Genomic DNA, 25,556 nt, shown 5'->3' with positions numbered 1-25,556 from the left:
TGAATCAACCCGAAATAAATCTGTATATGTAACACCATAAAAACATGATTTATTTACTATATTATACTACACCGATGTATTCAGAAATACTCCGTATGAATTTATTCTGAAAGTTGTATTTGGCTGCATAATATTTGTATAGTAAAGTGGATCAGTTTTTAATGAAAAATATAGAGGAAAAATATAGCAAATTCTTCAAACTATTATAAAAATATTCTTTAGCAGAAAATTAGCCACCCACTTCAGTCCCTAGAAATTAGCCGGAGAATTCAACCATATACAAACCATATGACAAAGCTTGAATTGCATTCTCCCAAAAAACTTAAATTTTGAGTTAATCTGTTTACAATAAGACGAGTGACATATGTTTCTATAATTATTTTATTTTTCCATCAAAACACACAAATTTTATGAAACTGTTAACGGCTACAGCCTAGAAGTATTAGCTCATGAATAACACATGCATAAAATTTTTATCGTATTCTGTTTCTAGGCGCACAATGTGGACCAAAAACTATGTCGTATTGATAACCATCTTCATAACGCAATAGCACTTGTGATGGTTCAGTGTCTATACCTGGCTTCGCTAAATCCCGAAATGTTGCATCGATATTTTCCTTCCAAAATTCCTCTAATTTGTTTATTTGTACTGCTGATATTTGTCGTGCACGCTACTGCTCTTGCTCGGTAGGCACCTTAACCAACCACAGCAAAAACGAACGATCAGTTATAAGTGGTTTCCATTGTTCTTGATACCCCAGCGGGTTAGGGGATCAGAATATACCCGCGGTAGGTATGCCTGTCGTAAGAGGCGACTAAAATACCAGATTCAAGGGGCTGTGTAGCGCAACCTTTCAGGTTGCCAGCGCAATATATAGCTTCTCCAAACCCAATTGTCAACCTCACCCATCCGCGGCGAATCCTGTTTCATTAACAGACGAGGCTCTGGCTACCCCAAGCTCCTCATGGAACTTGGGGGTAGGGAGGGAGGGAATGGCCTGAAGGTTTGATGTGGCCACATAAATCGTTCCCGAGATGATCGGGCTAGCACCTTAATGGTGCTATGGTACCGGAGCGTACCGGATTTGTATCCGGCAAAGGACCATCACATCGATAACACTCCCCAAAGCCTTCGGGGAGCAACCTTATCGCTACAACAACAACAACAACAACATTGTTCTTGATCCCAACTCATATACATTACGTACGCCACACGAGTAAAATTTTAGTACTGTTTCTCGAAGTGGACCTTCAGAATGTAGGGTGACTTTCCTATATTTAGCCCTCACCGAAAGTTTAACAATTTGGGATCCAGATGTGCTTCCACGTCCATTGCAAAACAATTTTTTGCAATTATTGCACATCACTTCGTCTTCGAAATTGTTGTTGCACAAGTTTGCTTTGTTCCGTTCGCCGTTTCCACAATTTCTCTGCACAAAAGGCATACTTTTTTCGCCCTTATTTACCAGTATCTGTTGGCGCGAAATTTTTTTCGTTGTGCAGTTCTTAAGACAACTATCCCCATTTTTCGATAATAGCTGGCAAACTTTTGTAAAAGTATATTTTTTCCAATTTTCGAGAAAATTATTCCTTTTTGTCGCCAATAAACTTTTTTACTCAGTCTGAAAGCAAAGCACACAGATGAGTAGTGATGAACGATATTTCACTATCGATGATTACATCCCCGCTATCAATATTAGTATTAGAATTTCATGCTGAAGGAAAATCGCCAATCGCTATAATCGTTATTGGCGATATTCTGCCAGAGGTGATTGCCATTCAAAAGAATCGAATGAAGGAAAATCGCCAATCACTGATATTTTTGGATTGCAATAGCTATAGCTATTAGCGATTTGTCAATAGCGGCGATGCAATCACCAATAGCGAAATATCATTCCATCACTAAATTGAAGCCTTTGAATTCACAGACATAGTATTAGATGATATAATAAATATCACTAAGAAATTTAAAACGAATATGGCGGGAAAAGGCTATTGTCAGAAGGTGCCATGATATATACTGCTCCCTTCTACAAAGAAGGCATAAACGGTTCATCAAACAACAGCATTGTTCCTAATTTCTGGAAAATATTACCTGTGGAAAAAGTTAAAAATACAGTGAAGCCGGAGGAGATACGTCCAATCAATACATTTCTACTAGTAGCATTCTTAGAAAAACACGATATAATTATACCTGAGCAATCTGGGTTTAGCAAAAGTCATTCTTGTGAAGCAGCACTGAATATGATAATTGCAGAATGGAAAGAGGATGTAGGTGACAAAAAAGTTGTGTTATCGGTCTTCCTAGACTTAAAACGGGCTTACGAAATAATTGATAGAAGTATTCTGTTGGATGTCATGTTTAAAATTTGTATTAGGGGAAAGAATTGGAATGGTTCCGAAGTTACTTGAACAACAGGAAGGAAAGAACGATAATTGGAAATTCAATATCATCGGTTGTTGATGTAAACATTGGTCTACCGTAAGGCACAATACTGCACCAATATTGTTTACAATATACATTAACGATATTGAATCATGTGTACAACATTGAAAAATTCGTCTATTTGCGGATGATGCATTGATTACCATCAGTGAAAGAAATATGGATTGTGATATGTCAAAGATACAAGAGGATTTGGAAACCTTGTACAAATGGCTGTGCCTAAGAAAGTTGAAAGTAAATGTGGATAAAACCAAATTTATGGTATTTTCGAAAACCTAAGTACCACTGTTATCAATTATCCAAGCAATGTTAACTTGAAAATAAGGAACAGTGAAATTCAAAGAGTCGACAAAATGAAGTATTTAGGAGTCTTGATTGATATGAACTGAATTTTGGAGAACATATACGTAATTTAGTAGCTAAAATTGCAAAGAAAATAGGCTTCATGTACCGAACATGTAAATATATTAACCACCGTCATAGAATATTAGTATACAGATCGATCATTGAACCACATTTTATCTACTGTCCTACAATTCTACTATTGGCAAACGATGCACAGATAAAAATACTTCAAATACAGCGAAACAAGGTAATGCGATTAATTTTAAAATGTTCGAATAGAACACTAGAGGTACAATGTTAAATATGTTAAATTTGCTTAGTACAAAACAGGCCAATTAGGCAAAAATGCCGCGAATAATTTGTGGAACGTGTCCCGTCGCCTAGTGTGCACGGACTTTTATGGAACTATGCACACTTCGCGACAGTCGGCGATACGACATGCCCAAGTTGGCCAATTAGGCAAAAATGCAGCGAATATTTTGTGGAACGTGTCGGTATGTGTCGCGTCGCTTAGTCTGCACGGACTTTTAATCGATTACATTGATTTCCATAAGGTTGGTTCGATCAGCTGTTTTATCTGGTTATGGATAGGTCACCATCAATTGGCCCTTAATGATAGCATAGTTTGAATATTTATGCTGTCCGAATGCGGTAGTTGCCGATAAACAAATCAAATGGTATCTCAAAGTGATGATCAACGTTTATTTGAAGGTTGAAAAGAACGTGTTTTCTGTCCCGAATTACGCTGAAAGGACCTGAGTCTCATCATTGCAGCAGCTGTCGGTCTCAGACTGCGCTTTCGAGGTTTCGTCCCCAATCCCTCGTATTTTGACGGGATTAATGTATGAATTTTCCGTCGTGCGATCCATTTTCAGTTCATCCTTCGCCACCTTAAGGTTTAGCTGGATGTGCATACCCCTTCATGTGTCCGTACATGAAAAATCAAAAAATATATGGAGTAAAGTATGTTACGCCATGCAACTCTGTTTAAATTGAACGTATAAATGCAACCTTGCTCGACGCCGCCATTTATATTTTCGTTTCGGGATTCCGTGTCAAATTTTTTGATTGGCGAAAAAGTGAACGCGATTAATAAAAAAAGTATTTTGGTGCAAATTGAGTTTGCACCGTGAGCTATTTAAGTGTTTATGCAACAAATACGTGTTTTGTGTTATTGTTAAAGTGAAATAATCAAAATAATTGTGAAAATATGGCGAATGTGCGGGACAGCGACACTTCCTTGTGGCTGCATAATAAACTCGGTACTTCGAACGATTCGTGGATAAGTGGGTCGATATGCTCGCAACTGAATAAGGAAGTGCTACGCAATATTAAAGAATGTTTTCCGGATTTACAGACCCAAGTGAAGTTAAAACTCTTGCTCAGTTTCTTCCATATACCACGAAGATTGGTAGAAGAGGTGCGTAAATATGACGCGATAGCACATTATTATTATAGATCTAATAAACGAGTTTGTTTGTTTGTTGACTAAGAGGGTTTGGCGTGCTGCAGGTATATAACACATCAATGCACGCACAAATGATAGAAGAAATATGTAATATATACTGGTTGAGAGCGGAAAACAAATGTTTAATGTTAAATATATGCATATGTTTAGAATTGGACGTTAGGCAGGATAAAGTTAATCCACCCCAAACCCAGCATCTTATCTGCAGCAGTTGTACTTAAGGCGCAAGATGGAGTATGTAGCATAGTCACTATTAGAGCCAGCTAATTTGAAACGCTTGAAGAAGCGTTTTTTGTTTGTTTTTTAGATAATTAAGTTCTCTAGAGCTCCAATCAGTAGCTGGAGATGCTGAGGAGGTTTTAGAGAAAGACACACATTTGAGGAATATCGCATGTAAAACGTTGGTGAAATGAACGGAGCTCGCTTCAATATCTCCGTCGTACTCATGCCACTTTATTTTAGAGACTTCGTCGATTAGTAAAGACCAATTGGCCTTTCTAAACAGAAACCGGTGCGAAGACGCATTCGGATCGGTAGTGTTCCTCACCGGTAAGCTAAGACAATCCAGGTAAATTGAAAGTGCTGGATGATAAACATCCTCAGGCAACACCACTGGATCACATCGAGTAACAGAACAATTCGATGTGTCGTCTGAAAAAATCAAATCAAGATATTTGCCGAATTTATTATGAATTCTGTTAAGTTGATAAAGCCCAATGTCTGCAAGGTCATTTAAAAACTCGTAGAATACAACATTACAAGCAGTAGGAACTAGCATTCCGTCAATAAAATTCCACGACACAAAGGGCAGATTAAAATCGCGGTAATAGTCTAGTTGAGGGGTCGACTGCTAATACGCTACCAAAAATATCGAGAGAGGTGTCAAACGACGCGTCTTGACATCAGTATTAATTATCCGAAGGCGGAAAATAATTAAATAAAAGATATTAACGAAAAACCGAAAAAAGACCCGCGGGTACCTCCGAAACCGGGGGTCGGATCCATAGTATTTTTGCTCAGAACACCTTTCTGCGTTGGCGGCCTTCGGCAGCGATTATAAAAAATAACCCTGGGCTACGCCTTGCCAAGTCCGGGTGTGTGGTATAACCGTAGCTACCGCCACGGTGATGCACAATTTTTTTTGTGGGTACAAACACAACAACAACCACATGCAAATCGCCAACTTCAATTGCAAATATCTCCGGACAGAGATAAAATTTTTCTTTTCCGCCATCGGATTATTGTTCTCGAGATTAATACGCGTCTTTTGACACCTCTCTCGATATTTTTGGTAGCATATTAGCAGTCGACCCCTCAACTAGACTATTACCAAAATCGCCAGCCACTAAGACAGAATCAACAGACCTTGACACAGCAAATAAAAATTTCAATAGGGAAGAATGTATTAAGTATACAGAAATATCTGACTGGGGGGGAATATAGGACGCAACAAAATATTTATAAGTAGATAAAAGTTTAACTCACACGCAGAGAATTTCAACATCAGAAGAATCATCGAAGTACACTTCTTCAGCAGAGAACCTAGTATGTACGGCGATTAACACGCCTCCACCAACTCTGTTTCGTCGGTCTTTTCTAAAGATCTCATAAGAATCTGCTAATATATCAGAGTTAAACACAGTTGGTTTCAACCATGTCTCAGTAAAAACCAAAACGTCATAACAGAGTTCATGACTACGGAGAAAAAGATCAAAGACAGGACTGCATTCATTCTTACCGCATTACAATTCGCCTGGAGCTTACTACACATTTCTATTGGGAAGTGTTTGAGCATTCCTTTGTGGAAATGGCGGGTATTGTCGATGATATAAAGCATTGTGCGTGTATCACCCTGCACCGTTATTTATTTATTTATTTAAAGTCGACAAAACGAACACGATCGACTGGTAAAGTATAACATTTTTATAAAAAGTATTAAACTTATTAATTATAAGATTAACATTAAATGAAAGTAAACTTATGCATTTAACAATTCAATCTGATTCAGAGAGAATATCAAACTATAAAATATCAGGTCAAATTAGAAACTATCAGGCAATTTATTGCAGGAAGCGAACATTCGATACTTATACATTTATACAGGTCATTGTAAAGCACACACCAAATCCGCAGAGGGTAACTTTTTGCGAAGTTATGTCATTGCAAGATTTGTCCTCATTAGGCTTCTTCCAGTGCAACAAATAACTGGGTACAGGTCGAGGCTTATTTGTATTTTGTAGCGTCTGGTGAATAAAACCATTTCAGTCTCAGCATTGTCTTCGGCTTCGATAACTTGCTAATAGGCCATTCTAAATTCAATGATAAGGTGTGGGGAATACCTAGGTTTCGCAAAAGGCGACTATAATACCAAATTGATTCAAGGGGTTATTTAGAGCAACCCTTTCAAGAGGTTGCCAGCGCAAAATGTAGCTTCTCGAACCCAATTTACGCGTTTTAAGGCCTAAAACTTAGATTATTACAATTTATAAGTACATTTTAATAAAAATAGGATTTCTAAAATTTGGGCTGTCGGAATGATTGAGATTCCGATCATCACGGGAACTGGCGGTCTCAACGGGCGAGTCCGCTTCCCAAGGCAGTCGGTTCTATGTACCGGAGCGACTCGGGATTTTTCCCGACCAAGGACTATCATTTGAGTGTAACCCCATTTAATTTGTTGCGTCCCTCCCACAAATTATCATCCTCCCATCAGCTCCTTGCAGCGGTTCTGCTCCATATTCTCTTGCTCCGGGAAGGTATATGATCCAATCCGGGAACGTCTGACCCCGGTCCTGAGAAATGCTTTTGCTGCATCTGCCGGAAACTCTGTTCAGTGTGCCTCGTGTAAGGGATGGTTGCATCGGACAGTTTGTTCTGGGCTTGATCCCGAAACCCGACGTCCACGTAACTTTTATAAATCTTTTGTGGCTCCTTGCTCTTCACGTCCAAGGGCGTCCCGTAGTCTACACCTTAGCGCCCACACTACCTTCCAGCAGCCCAGCTGCTCAGCAAGCCACAACTAGTACCCGCTGCTGCTCGCGCCCCGCGGTCCCAACAACTCAAACAGCTGCTACCACTCAACTACTATCTCCGTAGTAGAGTCGGTAGCAATGCTGAGCATCAGCCCCTGCCCACGTCTTCTCTCCCCCCTCTATTCCGGCAGCAATCGTGTAGGTCAGGGAAACAGACTTAGTCCCTAACCCCGTTTGCACCGTTTGCCAGCACAGAATATATATGTTTGCGACATCCGCCCAATGCAGCTCCTGCCTTGGGCGGTGCCACTTTCCTAGATGTTCTGGTCTAGAAAGCTTTTGATACGGTCAACCATGGATCGTTACTGCAAGACCTGGAAGGGTCTACCCTTCCTCCATGTCTTAAAAGGTGGACCGCAAATTATCTGGGTGGTCGGCAGGCATCGGTGCAATTTAGAAACGAAACATCAAAAGCAAGGAGAATTAAACAAGGGGTGCCACAGGGTTGTGTCCTATCCCCACTTTTGTTTAATTTCTACATATCTAAGCTACCTTCACCACCAGTAGGAGTCACAATCGTTTCCTACGCCGATGACTGCACAATAATGGCCACAGGCCCAGGCCCAAAGATCGATGCGTTATGCAATAAAATAAATGGCTACCTCCCTGATCTCTCCAGTTTTTTCGCCTCGCGAAACCTGGCATTATCACCGACTAAATCTTCCGCGACCTTATTTACAACATGGACGTCCCAAATGTCGACCATTTTTAACATCCACGTCGATGGCACTACGCTACCGACTGTCCTACACCCCAAAATCTTGGGTGTGACGTTTGATCAGGATCTACATTTTGGTAAGCACGCAGCCGCAATTGTTCCGAGAATTCAAAGCCGTAACAAAATCCTCAAATCCCTTGCTGGCAGTACCTGGGGAAAAGATAAAGAAACGCTCATGACCACATACAAAGCAATTAGCCAGCCAATTACGTGCTACGCGTCACCCATATGAAGAAACTACAGGCCTGTCAAAATACTGCTCTCAGAATCGCCTCGGGCTGTCTTCTTATGTCCCCAGAACACCATCTGCATAATGAGGCGAGAATACTCCCCACGAGGGAGAGAAATGAGATGCTGACCAAACAGTTCCTGTTGAATACCCAGAAACCTGAGCATCCCAACAGACATCTGATTGATGAACCAGCACCGCCTAGGGGCTTAAGAAGTCATCCCCGTAAGTATTTTGAGGAAATACGGCACCTGAGAACCCAGCCGTATGATGCGAAAAAACACAAGCAGGTCCTTGGTGAACTCCATAAACAGGCGTCGGGCCTTTATGCCGGGATTTGCCCGGTGAATCCAGTACTTAAAGAAAAGTTACCAAAACTCGCGGAAGAGGAACGCATACTCCCCAGGGAAACGCGTGTCACTCTTGCTCAACTTCGTTCTGGATACTGTAACAGGTTAAACTCTTACCTATCCAGAATCAACCCCGATATACAAAATGTATGCCCCGCTTGCAATGTGTCCCCACATGACACCAACCATCTCTTTAATTGTAATGGGGAACCAACGCCTCTAACACCCCTTATGGTCCACCCCTGTTGAAACGGCAAATTTCCTTGGACTCCCGTTAAAGGATATTGATACGCTTCCCAAGGCAGTCGGTTCTATGTACCGGAGCGACTCGGGATTTTTCCCGACCAAGGACTGTCATTTCAGTGTGACCCCATTTAATTTGTTTCTTCCCTCCCACAAATTGTCATCCTCCCAGCAGCTCCTTGCAGCAGGACTGCTACATATTCTCTTACTCCGGGAAGGTATCGAACCCAATCCGGGTCCGTCTCCTGACCCCGGTCCTGAGAAATGGTTTTGCTGCATTTGCCAGAAAAGAATCTTTTTAGGACGGTCATACTCTGTTCAGTGTGTCTCGTGCAAGGGATGGTTGCATCGGACAGGTTGTTCTGGGCTTGATCCCAAAACCCGACGTCCACGTAACTTTTATAAATCTTTTGTGGCTCCTTGCTGCTCACGCCCAAGGGCGTCCCGTAGTCTACGCCTAAGCGTATCCCCACTACCTTCCAGCAGCTTCGCTGCTCAGCAAGCCACAACAAGTACCCGCTGCTGCTCGCGCCCCACGGCGCCAACAACTCAAACAGCTGATACCACTCATAACTACTACCTTCGTAGTAGAGCTGGTAGCAATGCTGAGCATCAGCCCCTGCCCCCGTCTTCTTCTCCTCCCCTCTTTTCTAGCAGCAATCGTGCAGGTCAGGGAAACAGACTCTTAGTCCCTGCCTCCGTTTGCACCGTCTGCCAGCACAGAATATATAGGTTTGCGACATCCGCTCAATGCAGCTCCTGCCTTGGGTGGTGCCACTTTCCTAGATGTTCTGGTCTCCGCGACGGCAACCCCTCGACGGGTTTCATCGCGCCATGTTGCCAGGTCGCAAACCCAAATCATCCGGGTACCCCAATGCTTGCCCAAGGGCGCCCAGTCCCAAGGCCACAACAGCAATTGCGTCCTGGCCTTCCACAACCTTGGCGTAGTCACCCGTCACTTACCCCTAGAGTGGCGGCGTCACCCCTCATGCACTTCAGAATTCTGCAGTTCAACTGTAATGGACTAACTGGGAAGATTACGGAGATAGTCGATTTCATGAAGCGGCACAACATCCGCATTGCTGCGATTCAAGAGACTAAACTCACAGCAAGATCTGCATTGCAGACCTGCTCTGGTTATAATGTCCACAGAAAAGACCGCGAGAGCGGAAATGGAGGCGGCCTCGCGTTTATTATACACCACTCTGTGCAATATCATATATTTGATCCTGGCATCGACCGCAGGGACAATGTCTTAGAACGTCAAGGCCTATCTGTCCGGTCAGGCGATGCAAATCTAGAAATCATCAACATCTACATCCCCCCTGTCACCTGTTGCCCCAGTGGATACCGCCCTAATATCGAGGCCTTACTCACTGGCAACAATCGCATTATTTCATTTCATTTCATTTATTTATTACGGCAAAAAAGCCTAATTCATAAATTAAATTATATTACAATTTACTATCTTATTGCTAAGGTTTTACAATATTCATAAAGTTTTGCTTTAAAAGCCCCGATTTCATTACAACTTTTTATATCTATAGGCAGTTCATTGAAACTTTTTAGACCTTTATAAAAAATATTTTGCTGATCTATTTCAGTTCTGAATAAAGGCAGTTTGAAATTGTGTTTATTCCTTGTATTAATGTTATGTGTTTGCTTAACTAATACTACGTTTTTACTTAGATATTCAGGTACATTTTCACTTTTAATATTAAATATAAACTTCATAGCGTGAAAAAAAATCTTTTGCTTTACACTTAACCAGTTCAAACTTCTCAGCATATCAGCCGTACGAGTATCTCTAGGTTTTTTAAGAATAAATCTCATACATCTGTTTTGCATCTTTTGAAGTTTATCTATTTCTTTTTCTTTGAAATCTTAGGCGATTTCAATGCCCATCACGACCTATGGCATTCAAACTTGCGGGCGGACAGTAGGGGTGAGATGTTGGCGGATCAAATAGACGAAACGACGTTCTGCACAATAAACGGAGACGCCCCCACACGTATGGTAGGAAGCTGTCATAGCTCGCCAGATATCTCAATCGTCAGCGCAGAACTCGTAAACTGCGTCAACTGGCAGCCGATGGTAACATTGGCATCCGACCACCTGCCCATACTTATTTCGTTCGAGCGTACCGCCGACTTCATCGTCACCGAAAAACGCACTTTCATAAACTTCAAAAAAGGAAAGTGGGAAGAATATAAATCTGCAACAGACAGCAGCTTTGCTGCCCTCCCTATCCCGACTGATGCCCGCCAAGGGGAGCGTGCCTTCCGTAAGGTCATTGAATCCGCCTCGGCACATTTCATTCCCGCCGGGAGAATTCCCGAAATCCGGCCCCACTTCCCGGCGGAGGCCGCGAGCTTAGCGAGGGAACGCGACCTTATAAGACAGCTTGATCCAGGCGACCCCCAAATAAGGGATATAAACCAACGCATCAGATTGCTTGTGGACGAACACAAGCGGGCGAATGGGAGGAGCACCTAAGAGGTTGTAACCTCTCTACCGGTGTGGGTAAACTTTGGTCCACCGTAAAGTCCCTATCGCATCCGACTAAGCACAAAGACAAAGTTTCCATCGCCTTTGGCGATAAGGTGCTGTCGGATGCAAAAAAATGCGCGAGCGCTTTCTGCCGACAATATATAATGCATCCTACGGTCGACAAAGATAGACGGAGAGCCAATAGACACGCACATAAACACAAACTCAGCGCGTCACCAATTACCATCACCGCTAGAGAGGTTGAGGACGCCATTGGTCGCGCTAAACCATCCAAAGCAGTGGGCCCAGACGGCATAGCCATGCCGATGCTTAAAAACCTAGGGAAAGAGGGTTTCAAATATTTAGCGCATGTCTTCAACCTGTCTCTTTCCACCTTTGTCATACCCGTGAAATGGAAAATGGCCAAGGTGGTCCCGCTACTAAAGCCTGGGAAACCAGCTAACGTAGGTGAGTCATATCGTCCGATATCTCTCCTATCGCCAGTGGCAAAGACGCTTGAAGCCATTTTGCTCCCTTATTTCCAAGCACATTTGCAGCTAGCCCCTCATCAGCATGGCTTCAGAAAACTCCATAGCACTACTTCCGCGCTAAATGTCATTAGCACCCAGATAAATTGCGGTTTGAATCAATATCCCCACCATAGAACAGTACTCGTAGCGTTAGACCTATCAAAAGCTTTTGATACGGTCAACCATGGCTCGTTACTGCAAGACCTGGAAGGGTCTACCCTTCCCCCATGTCTTAAAAGGTGGACCGCAAATTATCTGGGTGGTCGGCAGGCATCGGTGCAATTCAGAAACGAAACATCAAAACAAAGGAGAATTAAACAAAAGGTGCCACAGGGTGGTGTCCTATCCCCGCTTTTGTTTAATTTCTACATATCTAAGCTACCTTCACCACCGGAAGGAGTCACAATCGTTTCCTACGCCGATGACTGCACGATAATGGCCACAGGCCCAGGCCCAGAGATCGATGAGCTGTGCAATAAAATAAACGGCTATCTCCCTGATCTCTCCAGTTTTTTCGCCTCGCGAAACCTGGCATTGTCACCGACTAAATCTTCCGCGACCTTATTTACAACATGGACGCCCCAAATGTCGACCATATTGAACATCCACGTCGATGGCACTACGCTACCGACTGTCCTACACCCCAAAATCTTGGGTGTGACGTTTGATCAGGATCTACATTTTGGTGCGCACGCAACCGCAATTGTTCCAAGAATTCAGAGCCGTAATAAAATCCTCAAATCCCTTGCTGGCAGTACCTGGGGAAAAGATAAAGAAACGCTCTTGACCACATACAAAGCAATTAGCCAGCCGATTACGTGCTACGCGTCACCCATATGGTCGCCAAGCCTAAAAACCACCCACTGGAAGAAACTACAGGCCTGCCAAAATACTGCTCTCAGAATCGCCACGGGCTGTCTTCTTATGTCCCCAGAACACCATCTGCATAATGAGGCGAGAATACTCCCCATCAGGGAGAGAAATGAGATGCTGACCAAACAGTTTCTGTTGAATACCCAGAAACCTGGGCATCCCAACAGACATCTGATTGACGAACCAGCACCGCCTAGGGGCCTAAGGAGTCATCTCCGTAAGCATTTTGAGGAAATACGGCACCTGAGAACCCAGCCGTATGAAGCGGAAAAACACAAGCAGGTCCTTGGTGAACTCCATAGACAGGCGTCGGACCTTTATGTCGGGAATTGCCCGGTGAATCCAGTACTTGAAGAAAAATATCCAGAACTCGCAGAAGAGGAACGCATACTCCCCAGGGAAACGCGTGTCACTCTTGCTCAACTTCGTTCTGGATACTGTAACAGGTTAAACTCTTACCTATCCAGAATCAACCCCGACTTACAAAATGTATGCCCTGCTTGCAATGTGTCCCCACATGACACCAACCATCTCTTTAATTGTAATGTGGAACCAACGCCTCTAACACCCCTTTCCTTATGGTCCACCCCTGTTGAAACGGCAAGTTTCCTTGGACTCCCGTTAGAGGATATATAACAATTTGTGATCGGTCGCGGCTATTAGGTGGGGCGAGCTTTGCTACAACAACAACAACAGGATATTGATAACAATTTGTGATCGGTCGCGCCTGTTAGGTGGGGCGAAGCATTGCTACAACAACAACAACAACCACCTGTCTATACTTATTTCGTTCGAGCGTATCGCCGACTTCATCTTTACAGAAAAACGCACTTTCATAAACTTTAAAAAAGGAAAGTGGGACGAATACAAATCTTTTACGGACAACCTCTTTGCTGCCCTCCCTATCCCGACTGATGCCCGCCAAGGGGAGCGTGCTTTCCGCAAGGTCATTGAATCCGCCTCGGCACGTTTCATTCCCGCCGGGAGAATTCCCGAAATTCGGCGCCACTTTCCGTCGGAGGCCGCAAATTTAGCGAGAGAACGTGACCTTATAAGACAGCATGACCCAGGCGAGCCCCAAATAAGGGATATAAACCAACGCATCAGATTGCTTGTGGATGAACACAAGCGGGCGAAATGGGAGGAGCACCTAAGAGGTTGTAACCTTTCTGCCGCTGTGGGTAAACTTTGGTCCACCGTAAAGTCCCTATCGAATCCGCCTAAGCACAATGACAAAGTTTCCATCGCCTTTGGCGATAAAGTGCTGTCGGATTCGTAAAAATGCGCGAGCGCTTTCTGCCGTCAATATGTAATGCATTCTACGGTCGACAAAGATAGACGGAGGGCCAACAGACACGCACATAAACATAAATTCAGCGCGTCACCAATTACCATCACCGCCAGAGAGGTTGAAGATGCCATTGGTCACGCTAAACCATCCAAAGCAGTGGGCCCAGACCGCATAGCCATGCTGATGCTTAAAAGCCTAGGGAAAGGGGGGTTCAAATACTTAGCACATGTCTTCAACCTGTATCTTTCCACCTTTGTCATGCCCGAAAAATGGAAAATGGCCAAGGTGGTCCCGCTACTAAAGCCTGGTAAACGAGCTAACATAGGAGAGTCGTATCGTCCGATATCTCTTCTATCGCCAGTAGCAAAGACGCTTGAAGCCATTTTGCTCCCCTACTTCCAAGCAAATTTGCAGCTAGCCTGTCGTCAGCATGGCTTCAGAAAACTCCATAGCACCACCACCGCGCTAAATGCCATCAGCACCCAGATAAATTGCGGTTTAAATCAAAACCCCCACCATAGCGTTCGTGCCGAACAGACGTGTTTTATCTCGCTCTCTGTTTTTTATTCTTTTCGTCCAGTTTTTATTTATTTACTAGCAGACCCGGCAGACGTTGTTGTGCCCTAAATTTGGTATATCTGAATACATTTTAATAAGCTTTTTCCGTCTAAATCTGCCCTCCCCCCTCTACACTTTTTCCTAATCTTTGTATTCACTCCTCCCTCCGTATTTTTCGCTTCATCTATCTCCATCTTCGTCTCATTCTATCTCTTTCTCAGTCTCCTTCTCTCTTTTCTCTTCTCTCAAGTTTGTCTCATTCTTCTTCATATCTTATTGCCAGCCCAAGAGGGTGGTACGTATTTTGTTCCAGTCCCATTCCGTGTCTCAGTCCCAGTCCCACTCCGAGTCTCAGTCTCAGTCCCAGTCCTAATCCCAGTCCTAAACCCAGTCCCAGTCCGTCTCTGGTCTACTTCCCGGAAAAAAGCATCGTAAATACTAATATAGGCAAATTTATATACCAAATTTCAGGCAAATCGAATAGGACGTATGTAAATAGGTATGTGGGTATTATTAATTCATGACTTTATTTCGGATTCGCATGCATATTTATCAGTTTTGCCAGGTTGATGCGACTAAATCGAATATCGCAATGAAAATCACTTAAAAGCTCTCAGCAACAGCTTTCTATTGATATCCAAAATAACAACACACACATTCTAGGGGTATCCGTGTCCACGTTTTGGCCTATATCTCGATACCCAAGACACTCAGCGGTATAAAAAATTATCTGTAGTAAAGCACACATCAACAGCTTCAATTTGATACCCATAATGTAAAAACGCATCCTAGTGTTACCCTGATCCACGTTTTGGCATATATCTCGAGACCCTAGTCACCAATAGGTATGAAAACTACCCTGTATTAAAGCACTCATCAACAGCTTTCATTTGATATCCATATTGTATAAACACATTCTAGGGGTGCCCGGGTCCACGTTTTGGCCTATATCTCGAGACCCTAGTCACCAATAGGTATGAAAACTACCCTGTACTAAAGCACTCATCAACAGCTTTCATTTGATATCCATATTGTATAAACACATTCTAGGGGTACCTGGGTCCACGTTTTGGCCTATATCTCGAGACCCTAGTCACCAATAGGTATGAAAACTACCCTGTACTAAAGCACTCATCAGCAGCTTTCATTTGATATCCATATTGTATAAACACATTCTAGGGGTGCCCGGGTCCACGTTTTGGCCTGTATCCCGAGACTCTAGTTACCAATATGTATGAAAACTACACCAACAGCTTTCATTTGATATCCATATTGTATGAACACATTCTAGGGGTGCCCGGGTCCATGTTTTGGCCTATATCTCGAGGCCGTAGTCACCCGGTATCAAAGTATTCATTATATGAACCTTCTCCGTGGAAAAATACATATATATACCAATTTTCATAATAATTGGTCCAGTAGTTTCTGAGTTAATCGATGACATACATACAAACATTCATTTTTATATACATATATAGATATATGGCTAAACCGATTTGGGATTTCAAAATCAACTAACCATCATCTCTCCTTCCTGTATCTTTCCTAAAAATTTCATGGCAATCTTTCTATCCGTTCTCGAGTTATGGAGTGACTAATCAAAATGTACACTTCTTTTTATACATATATATAGATTTTACCTATTACGATATCTGGTGTAATGGATAAGTATTGTGCCAAGTGCGACAAGCATTTTTCGCATTCGGATACCCTCATTGTGCCTTGTGGTGGCTTTTGCAAGAATGTCTACCATCGTTCTTGCTGTGAAGGCAACTTTTCAGAGTACGACGTGAATTTGCTTACGAAGAACCGCCACCTAAGTTATATGTGCGCGGATTGCCTAAATGCCTACGGCAAGCTTTGTAACGCCTATGACGCTAAGCTACATTGGAGTCCACAATGCTTGCCTTGTACCTTAAATTTAAGGATTTGTTTGCGGAGATGGCTGATATAAAAAATTTCATCAAAAAACATTTTAAAGATAATGAAGACGACTCTCACAAAAACAATGAAAGGTGTTTGGAGGTGATGGCTGATGGCATAAATAAAATAAAAAATGTTGTCAGCTCTATCAGTAATCCGAACTCGTTGAGTAGTGGTAATATTAGTAGCGCGCTCAAACCTCATACTCTATCGATTTCACCTACACTAATGCAGCCATGTATACATTGTCATTTGCTCGCCCGATCACCTGTTTATGCAAGTCCAATTTCTGCTGATAACAATAGTGAGCCTTTTTGTGTACACTCAGCCACCCCCTCGCGTGATTTAAATACACAAATGTCTTATGCTAAACTATTGACAGCACCTGCTAATACTGATGATATTCCCAATACAACTGTTAACCCCAGTGCTGCTGCTAACATTGCAATGTCTAGTAAGAACAACACTCCAGCTTCGAAAAACATAGCGAATGCTGTTGGGAACAGCACTAATTCTGTTAATGCTGATGATTCTGATGGTGTTAATGTTCCTGTACCTGTTAATACTGCTGATATTCCCAATACAACTGTTAACCCCAGTGCTGCTGCTAACATTGCAATGTCTAGTAAGAACAACACTCCAGCTTCGAAAAACATAGCGAATGCTGTTGGGAACAGCACTAATTCTGTTAATGCTGATGATTCTGATGCTGTTAATGTTCCTGCTATTCAACCCAATTCTGGTAATGATTCGACTGCTGTAACAACAACCGCACTCGCAGCCCTAATCACAGCCCCTGTTTCTGAATCGGTTGCTTTGGAACCTGGTGCTCCTAGGGAGGTGACTGCTGTTCCCCCCCCGTAGGTCTATTTTTGTATCACGGCTCCACGCATCGCTGACGGAATCTGATATATCTAACTACGTATGCTCCAAGCTTGGTGTTGAACTTAACAGCAATATTAATTTTAAGTCTGGGAGAGAGGTCTCTTCTTTCAGAATCTTAGTTCCTGACAAATTTTTTGATAGGGTACTCGATTCTACTTTCTGGCCGAAACACTCTGTGGTGCATTTGTTTACTACCAAGTCAAACCTTGACCGCGCTACTTTAAATGCATCAAATAACTTGCCAGGCAACACTCCAGAAGTGGTATAAACTTAAATTATGTCTTATCAAACGTAAATAATATCTCGTTTACTATATTTTTTCAGAAAGTTAGGGGGTTGAATACCAAACTAACGGAAATTTTTCTACTGAGTCATGAGAGTTCTTATGATGTACTCGTTGAACCTAAAACCACCAGTTTTTATGCTGAAGTTTTATCGAGTTCGTTTCAAGTGTTTAGAAAAGACCGACTGGCCAGAGCTGGTGGAGGTGTGTTAATTGCCGTTCACACTAGGTTTTCCGCGGAGGAACTACATTTTCCTGAGTTTGAGGATGCTGAGCTTCTTTGTGTGAGAGTAAAACTTTCCTCAACCTACAAATATTTTATAGCCAACTACATTCCCCCACAATCTGACATTTCCATATATTTGAATCATTCCTCAATAGTGAAATCTGTGTGCAGTACTGCCAGGGCCTGTGATTCTGTCACTGTACTTGGCGATTTTAATCTGCCATGTGTGTCATGGAGTCTTATAGGCAGGAACCTAGTCCCTACTTTTCGCGCTATCCACTATGATTTCCTAAACGAGTTTGCAGATGTTGGGCTTTTTCAAGTTAACAACATTCTGAATAAATTCGGTAAATGCTTGGATTTAATTTTCTCAGACGATTCAAATTGTTTTGTAAATCGATGCGATCCCCTTTGCCCTGCCTAAAGATGTGTATCATCCTGCTCTCGTGATGTTTATGGAATCTCATAATTTATCTGAGCATTCCTCCAACGTAGTGCGAAAAACCCCTCACCGATTTCTGTTTAGAAAAGCCAATTGGTCTATAGTAATACTCGAAGTATCGAGAATAAATTGGCCTGAGTACGATGGGGATACTGATGAGAGTATATCCCATTTTAATAATGTATTATACGGAATATTTAAAAAATGCATACCTACGTCCGAAACCACTGCTATATCATCATCTGCTTGGAGCACTAAAGAATTGAAACGCCTGAAAAATCAGAAGACGCGTTCATTCAAATGTTACCTGGATCAATGACTGACTATGCCGCCTACTCAATTTTACGTCACAAATATAACACATTGAACAGAATTTGTTACAAGAACTATATCAGTAGGATTAAATGCCAAATTTTTGTCAATCCTAAGTCGTTTTACAGCTTCGTTAATTAAAAAAGGAAGATAAAAGGCTTTCCTTCTACAATGAAGCTAAATGATCAGATTTCCAACAATAGCTTCGAAATTGCTAACATGTTTGCGGATTTCTTCGAATCTAATTATTCAAACACCTATGATTACCCGCCATCGAATTATCCTTTCAGATTGTCTCCTCTGGATTCCCAGGCAGTCCCATATATATGTACTTATGATGTTTTAACTCATCTGGAAAATCTAAAAATTTCTTACTCTAGTGGTCCGGATCAAATTCCGTCGGTAGTGCTGAAATCTAGGGCATGTCTTCAGGCTGATCTGAATAGTCTAGGTGACTGGTGTAATGTAAACGCCATGTCACTAAAACTACCTAAATGTAAGTTCATGTGTTTTACAAGGAAGTCCTTCCAATCCCATGATTATGTTATTGGCGACTATGTAATCAAGCAAGTCACTAATTTTATTGATTTAGGCGTTACAATGGACCCAAAACTCGATTTTAAACTTCATATTGAATAATTTCGTTGCGCATTTCTTATTTTGTTTAAAAAATTGAAAAGTTCAATTATTGTTGTGAATTTGTTTGAAATTAAGAAATAAGGTATAAACAATGCACATTATTGCATTTCATGTGGTATTCACTGGAATAAGTAATGAATTGGTGCCACAGCAACATCAACAGAGGAGCATAAGAAGAAGAAGACGGTGGGATAACACAAATCCGCCGGAGTTGTATGCATTCATTCTGCAAAGCAATTTTCTGGCGGCCAAGTCGAGTTGAGTTCGCTTTTCGCCATATGCCAAAATCTATTTAAGCCTTCTTAAAAAATCCTTGCGCAATTTCTGGATGGCTGCATCAAATATGCAAAGAGCTCTTCCGTTGCTTATATACTTTTCGACTTAAAATAATGAATATTGTGGTTGTTGTTGTTGTTGTATTAACAGTGAGAATATTGTGGTAGAATGTAAATACATATTTTAGCACAAATTTGTACGAATAAGTGTTTTTTCTTAAAAGAACCAATTTCCTTTATTTTGATGCATTCCCTTTAATTTAACTAGTGAAAAAACTCCTATGAAATGACAGAGAAATCTCCCTCTCCCCCACATTCATAATACTTACTTTTCTCCCATAACCGGTTTCCGCTGTTTCGAACATTGTTCAGAATAGGAGGAAAGGGAGAAGTGAAAAAACTCACAAGGAATTTTTATTTAGAATACGAGGAATGGGAGAAGGGAAAAAACTCGCACGGAATTTTCGTTTAGAATCGGGCTGAATATCTTATTCAAGGGGTTGTGTAGCGCAACCTGTTCAGGTTGCCAGCGCAATATATAGCTTCTTCAACCCAATTGTCAACATCACCTTCGAGAGGCGAATCCCATTTCACTAATAGACGAGGCTCTGGCGACCCCAAGCTCATCATGGAACTTGGGGGCGGGGAGGGAGGGATGGCCTTAAGGTTTAATGTGGCCATATAAATCGTTCCCGAGATGGTCAGGCTAGCACCTTAATGGTTCTGTGTTGTCGGAGTGTACCGGATCTGTATCCGACAAAAGACCATCACATCGATAACACTCCCCAAAGCCTTTGGGGAGTAACCTTATCGCTACAAAAACCACTTCAATAATGGCCGCAAGCATACGTACAAGTGAAGCTAATATAGGCGTGTTAATAATGGATGAACAACGATAATCACGAGTAAACCATAAAACCCCAGCGGGTTAGGGGGTCAGAATATACCCGCGGTAGGTATGCCTGTCGGTGTTGTATGCCTGTCGTAAGAGGTGACTATAATACCAGCTTCAAGGGGCTTTGTAGGCCAAACCTTCAGGTTGCCAGCGCTATATATAGCTTCTCCAAACCCAATTGTCAACCTCACCTATCCGGGGCGAATCCTGTTTCACTAACAGACGAGGCTCTGGCGACCCCAAGCTCCTCATGGAACGTGGGGGTGGGGAAGGAGGGATGGCCTGACGGTTTAATGTGGCCATATAAATCGTTCCCGAGATAGTCGGGCTATCACCTTAATGGTGCTGTGTTACCGGAGCGTACGGATCTGTAGCCGGCAAAGGACCATCACATCGATAACACTCCCCAAATCCTTCGGGGAGCAACCTTATCGCTACAACAACAACAACAACTGATTTAATAATATAATACATATTTTATAATATAAATTTCACTTTTTATGAAATAAATAAATGTAAGGCGCGATAACCTCCGAAGAGATCTAAGGCCGAACTTCTCTTCCAATTTTCGTCGTGCTCCTCTTGATTTTCCCTACAAATTGGCCGGACGGGACCTACATGTTTATGCCAACTCCGAACGGCATCTGCAAGGCAGATGAGTTTTCACTGAGAGCTTTTCATGGCAGAAATACACTCGGAGCGCTTGCCAAACACTGCCGAGGGGCGACCCCGCTTAGACAAATTTTCTTCTAATTGAGAAACCTCATTTCTAAAATTTTGATGTTGCTTTGCCCGGGGTGTGAACCCAGGGCATACGGTGTGGTAGGCGGAGCACGCTACCATCACACCACGGTGGCTTTTCACTTCTTATACTCTAATTGTAATTTATCTGTAATCCGTAACTATATTTAGTCTGATTAATTGTTTAATTTGTAGACTAATAAATAATGAAATAAGTGAATAAGGTCATAGGCCACTTACCTTATTTTGACGTTGAACTCTCTTGTTGTTCTTGTGTTGTCAGTGCTTCGCTCCGTTCAATGGACACGACCACTCACAAATGCTCATCAAAGTCCTCTAACGGGAGTCCAAGGATATTGTCAGTTTCAACAGGGGAGGACCATAAGGAGATTGGTGTTAGAGGCGTAGGTTCCACATTAAATTGAAAAGAAGGAGGGTGTCATGTGGGGACACATCGTATGCAGGACATACATTACGTATGTCGGGGTTGATTCTGGACAAATAAAGAGTTTAACCTGTTACAATATCCAGAACGAAGTTGGGCCAGGGTGACTCGTGCCTCCCTTGGTAGTGTGCTTCCTTGTTCTGCAAGGGCAGGATATTGCATATTAATAACAAGGTTCACCGGGCGCGTCCTGGCAAAAGCGTTTACCGATTCTGTGTGGTTTTGGCTTAGGGACTGCTTATTTTTGTCTCGATCAAACGGCTGTGTTGGCAAGTGCCGGATCTCGTCATAGTGATATGGAGATGTTCCCTTAATGTGGAGGCGGGGCTAGATCAATCATTTGTTTGCTAGATGTCCTGGTTTATGTGCCTGTTCAGCATTTCGTTGGGCTTTTTAATGTTGAGCTCTTTGGCCTCACTATGTAGGTGGTGTTCGGGAGTCATAAGGAGACACCCGGTGGAAGTTCTGATTGCAGCATTTTGACAGGCCTACAGCTTTTTCCAGTGTGTGTTTTTAAGACTAGGCGACCAAACTGGTGACGCGTAGCTCATGAGCGGTCGGTCAATTGCTTTGTACGTGGTTAGCAACGTTTCTTTATCTTTTCCCCAGGTCCAGCGACAAGAGCATTTTGTTGCCGCTTTGTACTTTAGATACAATTTCGGTGGAATGCGCCTTGAAGGTCAGAGTATTATCGAACGTTACCCCTAAGATCTTTGGGTGACTGACAGTCGGTAGTGTGACACCATCGAAGTGAACGTCTAATATTTGGCCGAGTGGCCGTGTTGTTGTTGTTGTTGTTGTAGCGATAAGGTTGCTCCCCGAAGGCCCCGGGGAGTGTTATCGATGTGATGGTCCTTTGCCGGATACAAATCCGGTACGCTCCGGTACCACAGCACCATTAAGGTGCTAGCCCGACCATCTCGGGAACGATTTATGTGGCCACATTAAACCTTCAGGCCATTCCCTCTCTCCCCACCCTCAAGTTCCATGAGGAGCCTGGGGTCGCCAGAGCCTCGTCTGTTAGTGAAACAGGATTCGCCGCGGATAGGTGAGGTTGACAATTGGGTTTGGAGAAGCTATATATATCGCTGGCAACCTAAAAGGTTGCGCTACACAGCCCTTTGAATCTGGTATTTTAGTCGCCTCTTACGACAGGCATACCTACCGCGGGTATATTCTGATCCCCTAACCCGCTGGGGTGGCCGTGGATTTTGTCGGTGATAATGTCAGGTTGTTTAATTTTCCTAGGTTTTGAGATTTCTTTCCTAAATTGAACCGACGCTTGCCGACCATTCAGATAATTTGCGGTCCATCTTTTTAGACAAGGGGGAAGGTGTGAGCCTTCTATGTCTTGGACTAGCGTGCCGTGGTTGACTGTGTCAAAACCTTTTGACAAGTTAAGTGCCACGAGGACCGTCCTATGAAGGGGGTTTTCCTAATTTAGACCGTAATTAATCTTTGTGCTTATGGCGTTTAGCGCGGTGGTGGTGCTGGTGCTGTGCATTTTGCGGAAGCCATGTTGGTGCGTGGCTAGGCGAAGATTTGCCGTGAAATTAGGGAGTAAGGCGGTTTCCAATGTCTTCGCTACAGGCGAAAGGAGTGATATCTAACGATATTACTCGAATTCATTAGCTGGCTTACCAGACTTTAGTATTGGAATTATCTTTGCCATTTTCCATTTCGGGAATGACAAATGACTTCAGCGATAGGTTGCAAAACGTGCGTTAGGTTAATCCCATTTAACTAAAATTAAAATGATATTTGTGCTTTGCAGTGGAAATCGGAATTGGAAGAGGTGATTGAAGTAGCTGGTTTAGATTCGGAGCTTTGGGTGTCAATGTTGGCGGAAACTATGAAAACTTTTCCGGCAACAAGTTCGCTGAACACAGAAATATCAGAATATGAAGACACACGACCCATATTCACTGACATGGTAAATGATTTACGCAAATTAGTTAGTAAACACAGCGATCTCGGTATGCTGCCATTAGAATGCCTTTATTTAAACAAAAATGCGTTGGTATCTGTGGTGAGTTTAGCAATGAATACTATAAACTTATTTATATTTACGTAAACGTGTATATGATTTTACTTATTTTTTATGTTTTTATGCCTATAAGGTCGGCCAACAACCCAATCCCGTAAAACATTTCACCATAAAGCGTAAACCTAAGAGCGCCAATTTGCGCACTGAACTTTTACACAAGTCAGCAGATGCACAATCGTCATTAAAGAAGTCTTCTGCACCCACCATACCGTTACGATCGCGTGGTATGCCACGAAAGATGACAGATACAACCCCGCTCAAAGGGATTCCATCACGGGTACCCTCTTTAGGTTTTCGTTCGCCTAATGTTACCGGGCCACAACAGCGGCCAAACTTAAGTCGCACGCCTGCCGGACGAAAAGATGGTGGAATTAAGTTGATTGAATTTACAGAGCAACCACTGGGTTATGCTGCAGCTAAAAAACGAAAGCGAGAGCAGCAATTAGAGGAACAGCAAAAGAAGGCAGAACTAAAACAAATTGCGTCTGCAGTTGCTGCTGAGAACGCTGCAACATTAGCTGCCACTTCACCAACACAAGCCATTGTTGGTGGAAATAATACAGCAGTCGGCAATGCTAATATACCAACTACTCCCACCTCATCACAGGCTGCGGGTGTAAGTACTACGTTTGAAATCAAAACAGAAACCATTCCACAACTAAATCAAAGTGGAAATAGTGACATGCTGACTGATAGTAAAGATAATATATTAACTACAACAAAGATAGAGCCACCTACACCGGAATATGCGCCATCGCTAAATTATACCAAACCCAGTTCACCACCAAAAGCTTTAGAGCACAAACCACAACATAAAACCATGGATAGTCCATCAACGTGTGTAGCTAGTACTTCATTGACGTCTACAATTCTCTCTCCTACGGTTACAACACCCACAAAAATGAATAGCATGTCTACACAAACACAAACGCTAATGCGCACGCCAACACATACGCAAGTCAATAACTTAAATCACAGCAATAAACGTATCAAGCAGGAAATTGAAATAAAGAGCGAAGAGATTTTAATGCCTCCAAATATTAAAGTAGAAAAAATAGAATCACCCTCACATCCTGATAATTTATTGACGCAACAAATGCCACAAACGCCAACACGCTTGCAACAGCGTATCATTATACAACAACAAAATAAACCACAACAAACACAACTTCAACAACTCCAACAAACACAACAGTTATTGCAGCAGCAAACAAGTCAGCATGTCCTCATACGTGCTGCACCACAACAACAAAAGCAAACTATTAGTGGCTTGACACTGAGCAACGCTAGTGGTACAACAGTAACCAGACAAAAGATAAACACAGCAGCAACCACCTCACCTACTAATTCTAATACATTGACAAAAATGGAGAAATTAGATATAAAACCATCAGTGAGCAAGAGCCCTGTGTCAAAAACAATGCCTACAAACATTTATACACAACAACAGTTGCGTCAGACAAACAATCCATTGGCGAATTTGCCGAATAATATCTCTGTAAAAATAACATCAACAAAATCACCAAAGGTTCAGACATTATCGCAACAGCAAAATTCACAGCAGCAGCAACAACAACAACAACAGCAGCAGCAACAACCTATATTAATTAACAGCTCGACACCCGTGATAATTTCCTCATCGAATGCACCTGTTTCAAGATCAGTAAGTTTACATTTCTTACTAGTTTTTACTTGTTTTTTGTTACATTAGTCTGGAAAACCGTTTAGCCCTCACCCCGTCCGTTGTGGCGTATTCGCTATCCTTTGGTCATATCGAAGGCGGCACAAACTATCAAAATTATTAAAACCAAAACAGCAGATTAACCTGGCCAGGCAGTTTTACTTCATACAGTAAACCTCTTTAATAAAG

At 42.5% G+C, this 25,556-nt stretch overlaps 1 protein-coding gene across 1 annotated transcript in view; it reads left to right on the top strand.

The window, feature by feature from the left end:
• Positions 1–3,828: 3,828 nt before the first annotated feature.
• The window catches only part of Nelf-A (Negative elongation factor A), a 29,148-nt gene continuing 7,420 nt past the window's right edge, over positions 3,829–25,556 (top strand). Inside the window, exons 1-3 of the mRNA XM_067762490.1 lie at positions 3,829–4,211; positions 23,414–23,668; positions 23,760–25,349. Of these exons, the coding sequence (XP_067618591.1) occupies positions 4,002–4,211; positions 23,414–23,668; positions 23,760–25,349 (2,055 nt within the window). The 5' untranslated portion in view covers positions 3,829–4,001. The remainder of the gene's footprint in view (positions 4,212–23,413; positions 23,669–23,759; positions 25,350–25,556) is intronic.

This window comes from Eurosta solidaginis, chromosome 1 (assembly GCF_040869045.1).
Source record: "Eurosta solidaginis isolate ZX-2024a chromosome 1, ASM4086904v1, whole genome shotgun sequence".
Classification (NCBI taxonomy): Eukaryota; Metazoa; Arthropoda; class Insecta; order Diptera; family Tephritidae; genus Eurosta; species Eurosta solidaginis.
The sequence above is the reverse complement of the archived record's forward strand: the minus strand, read 5'-3'. Positions and strand labels throughout refer to the sequence as shown.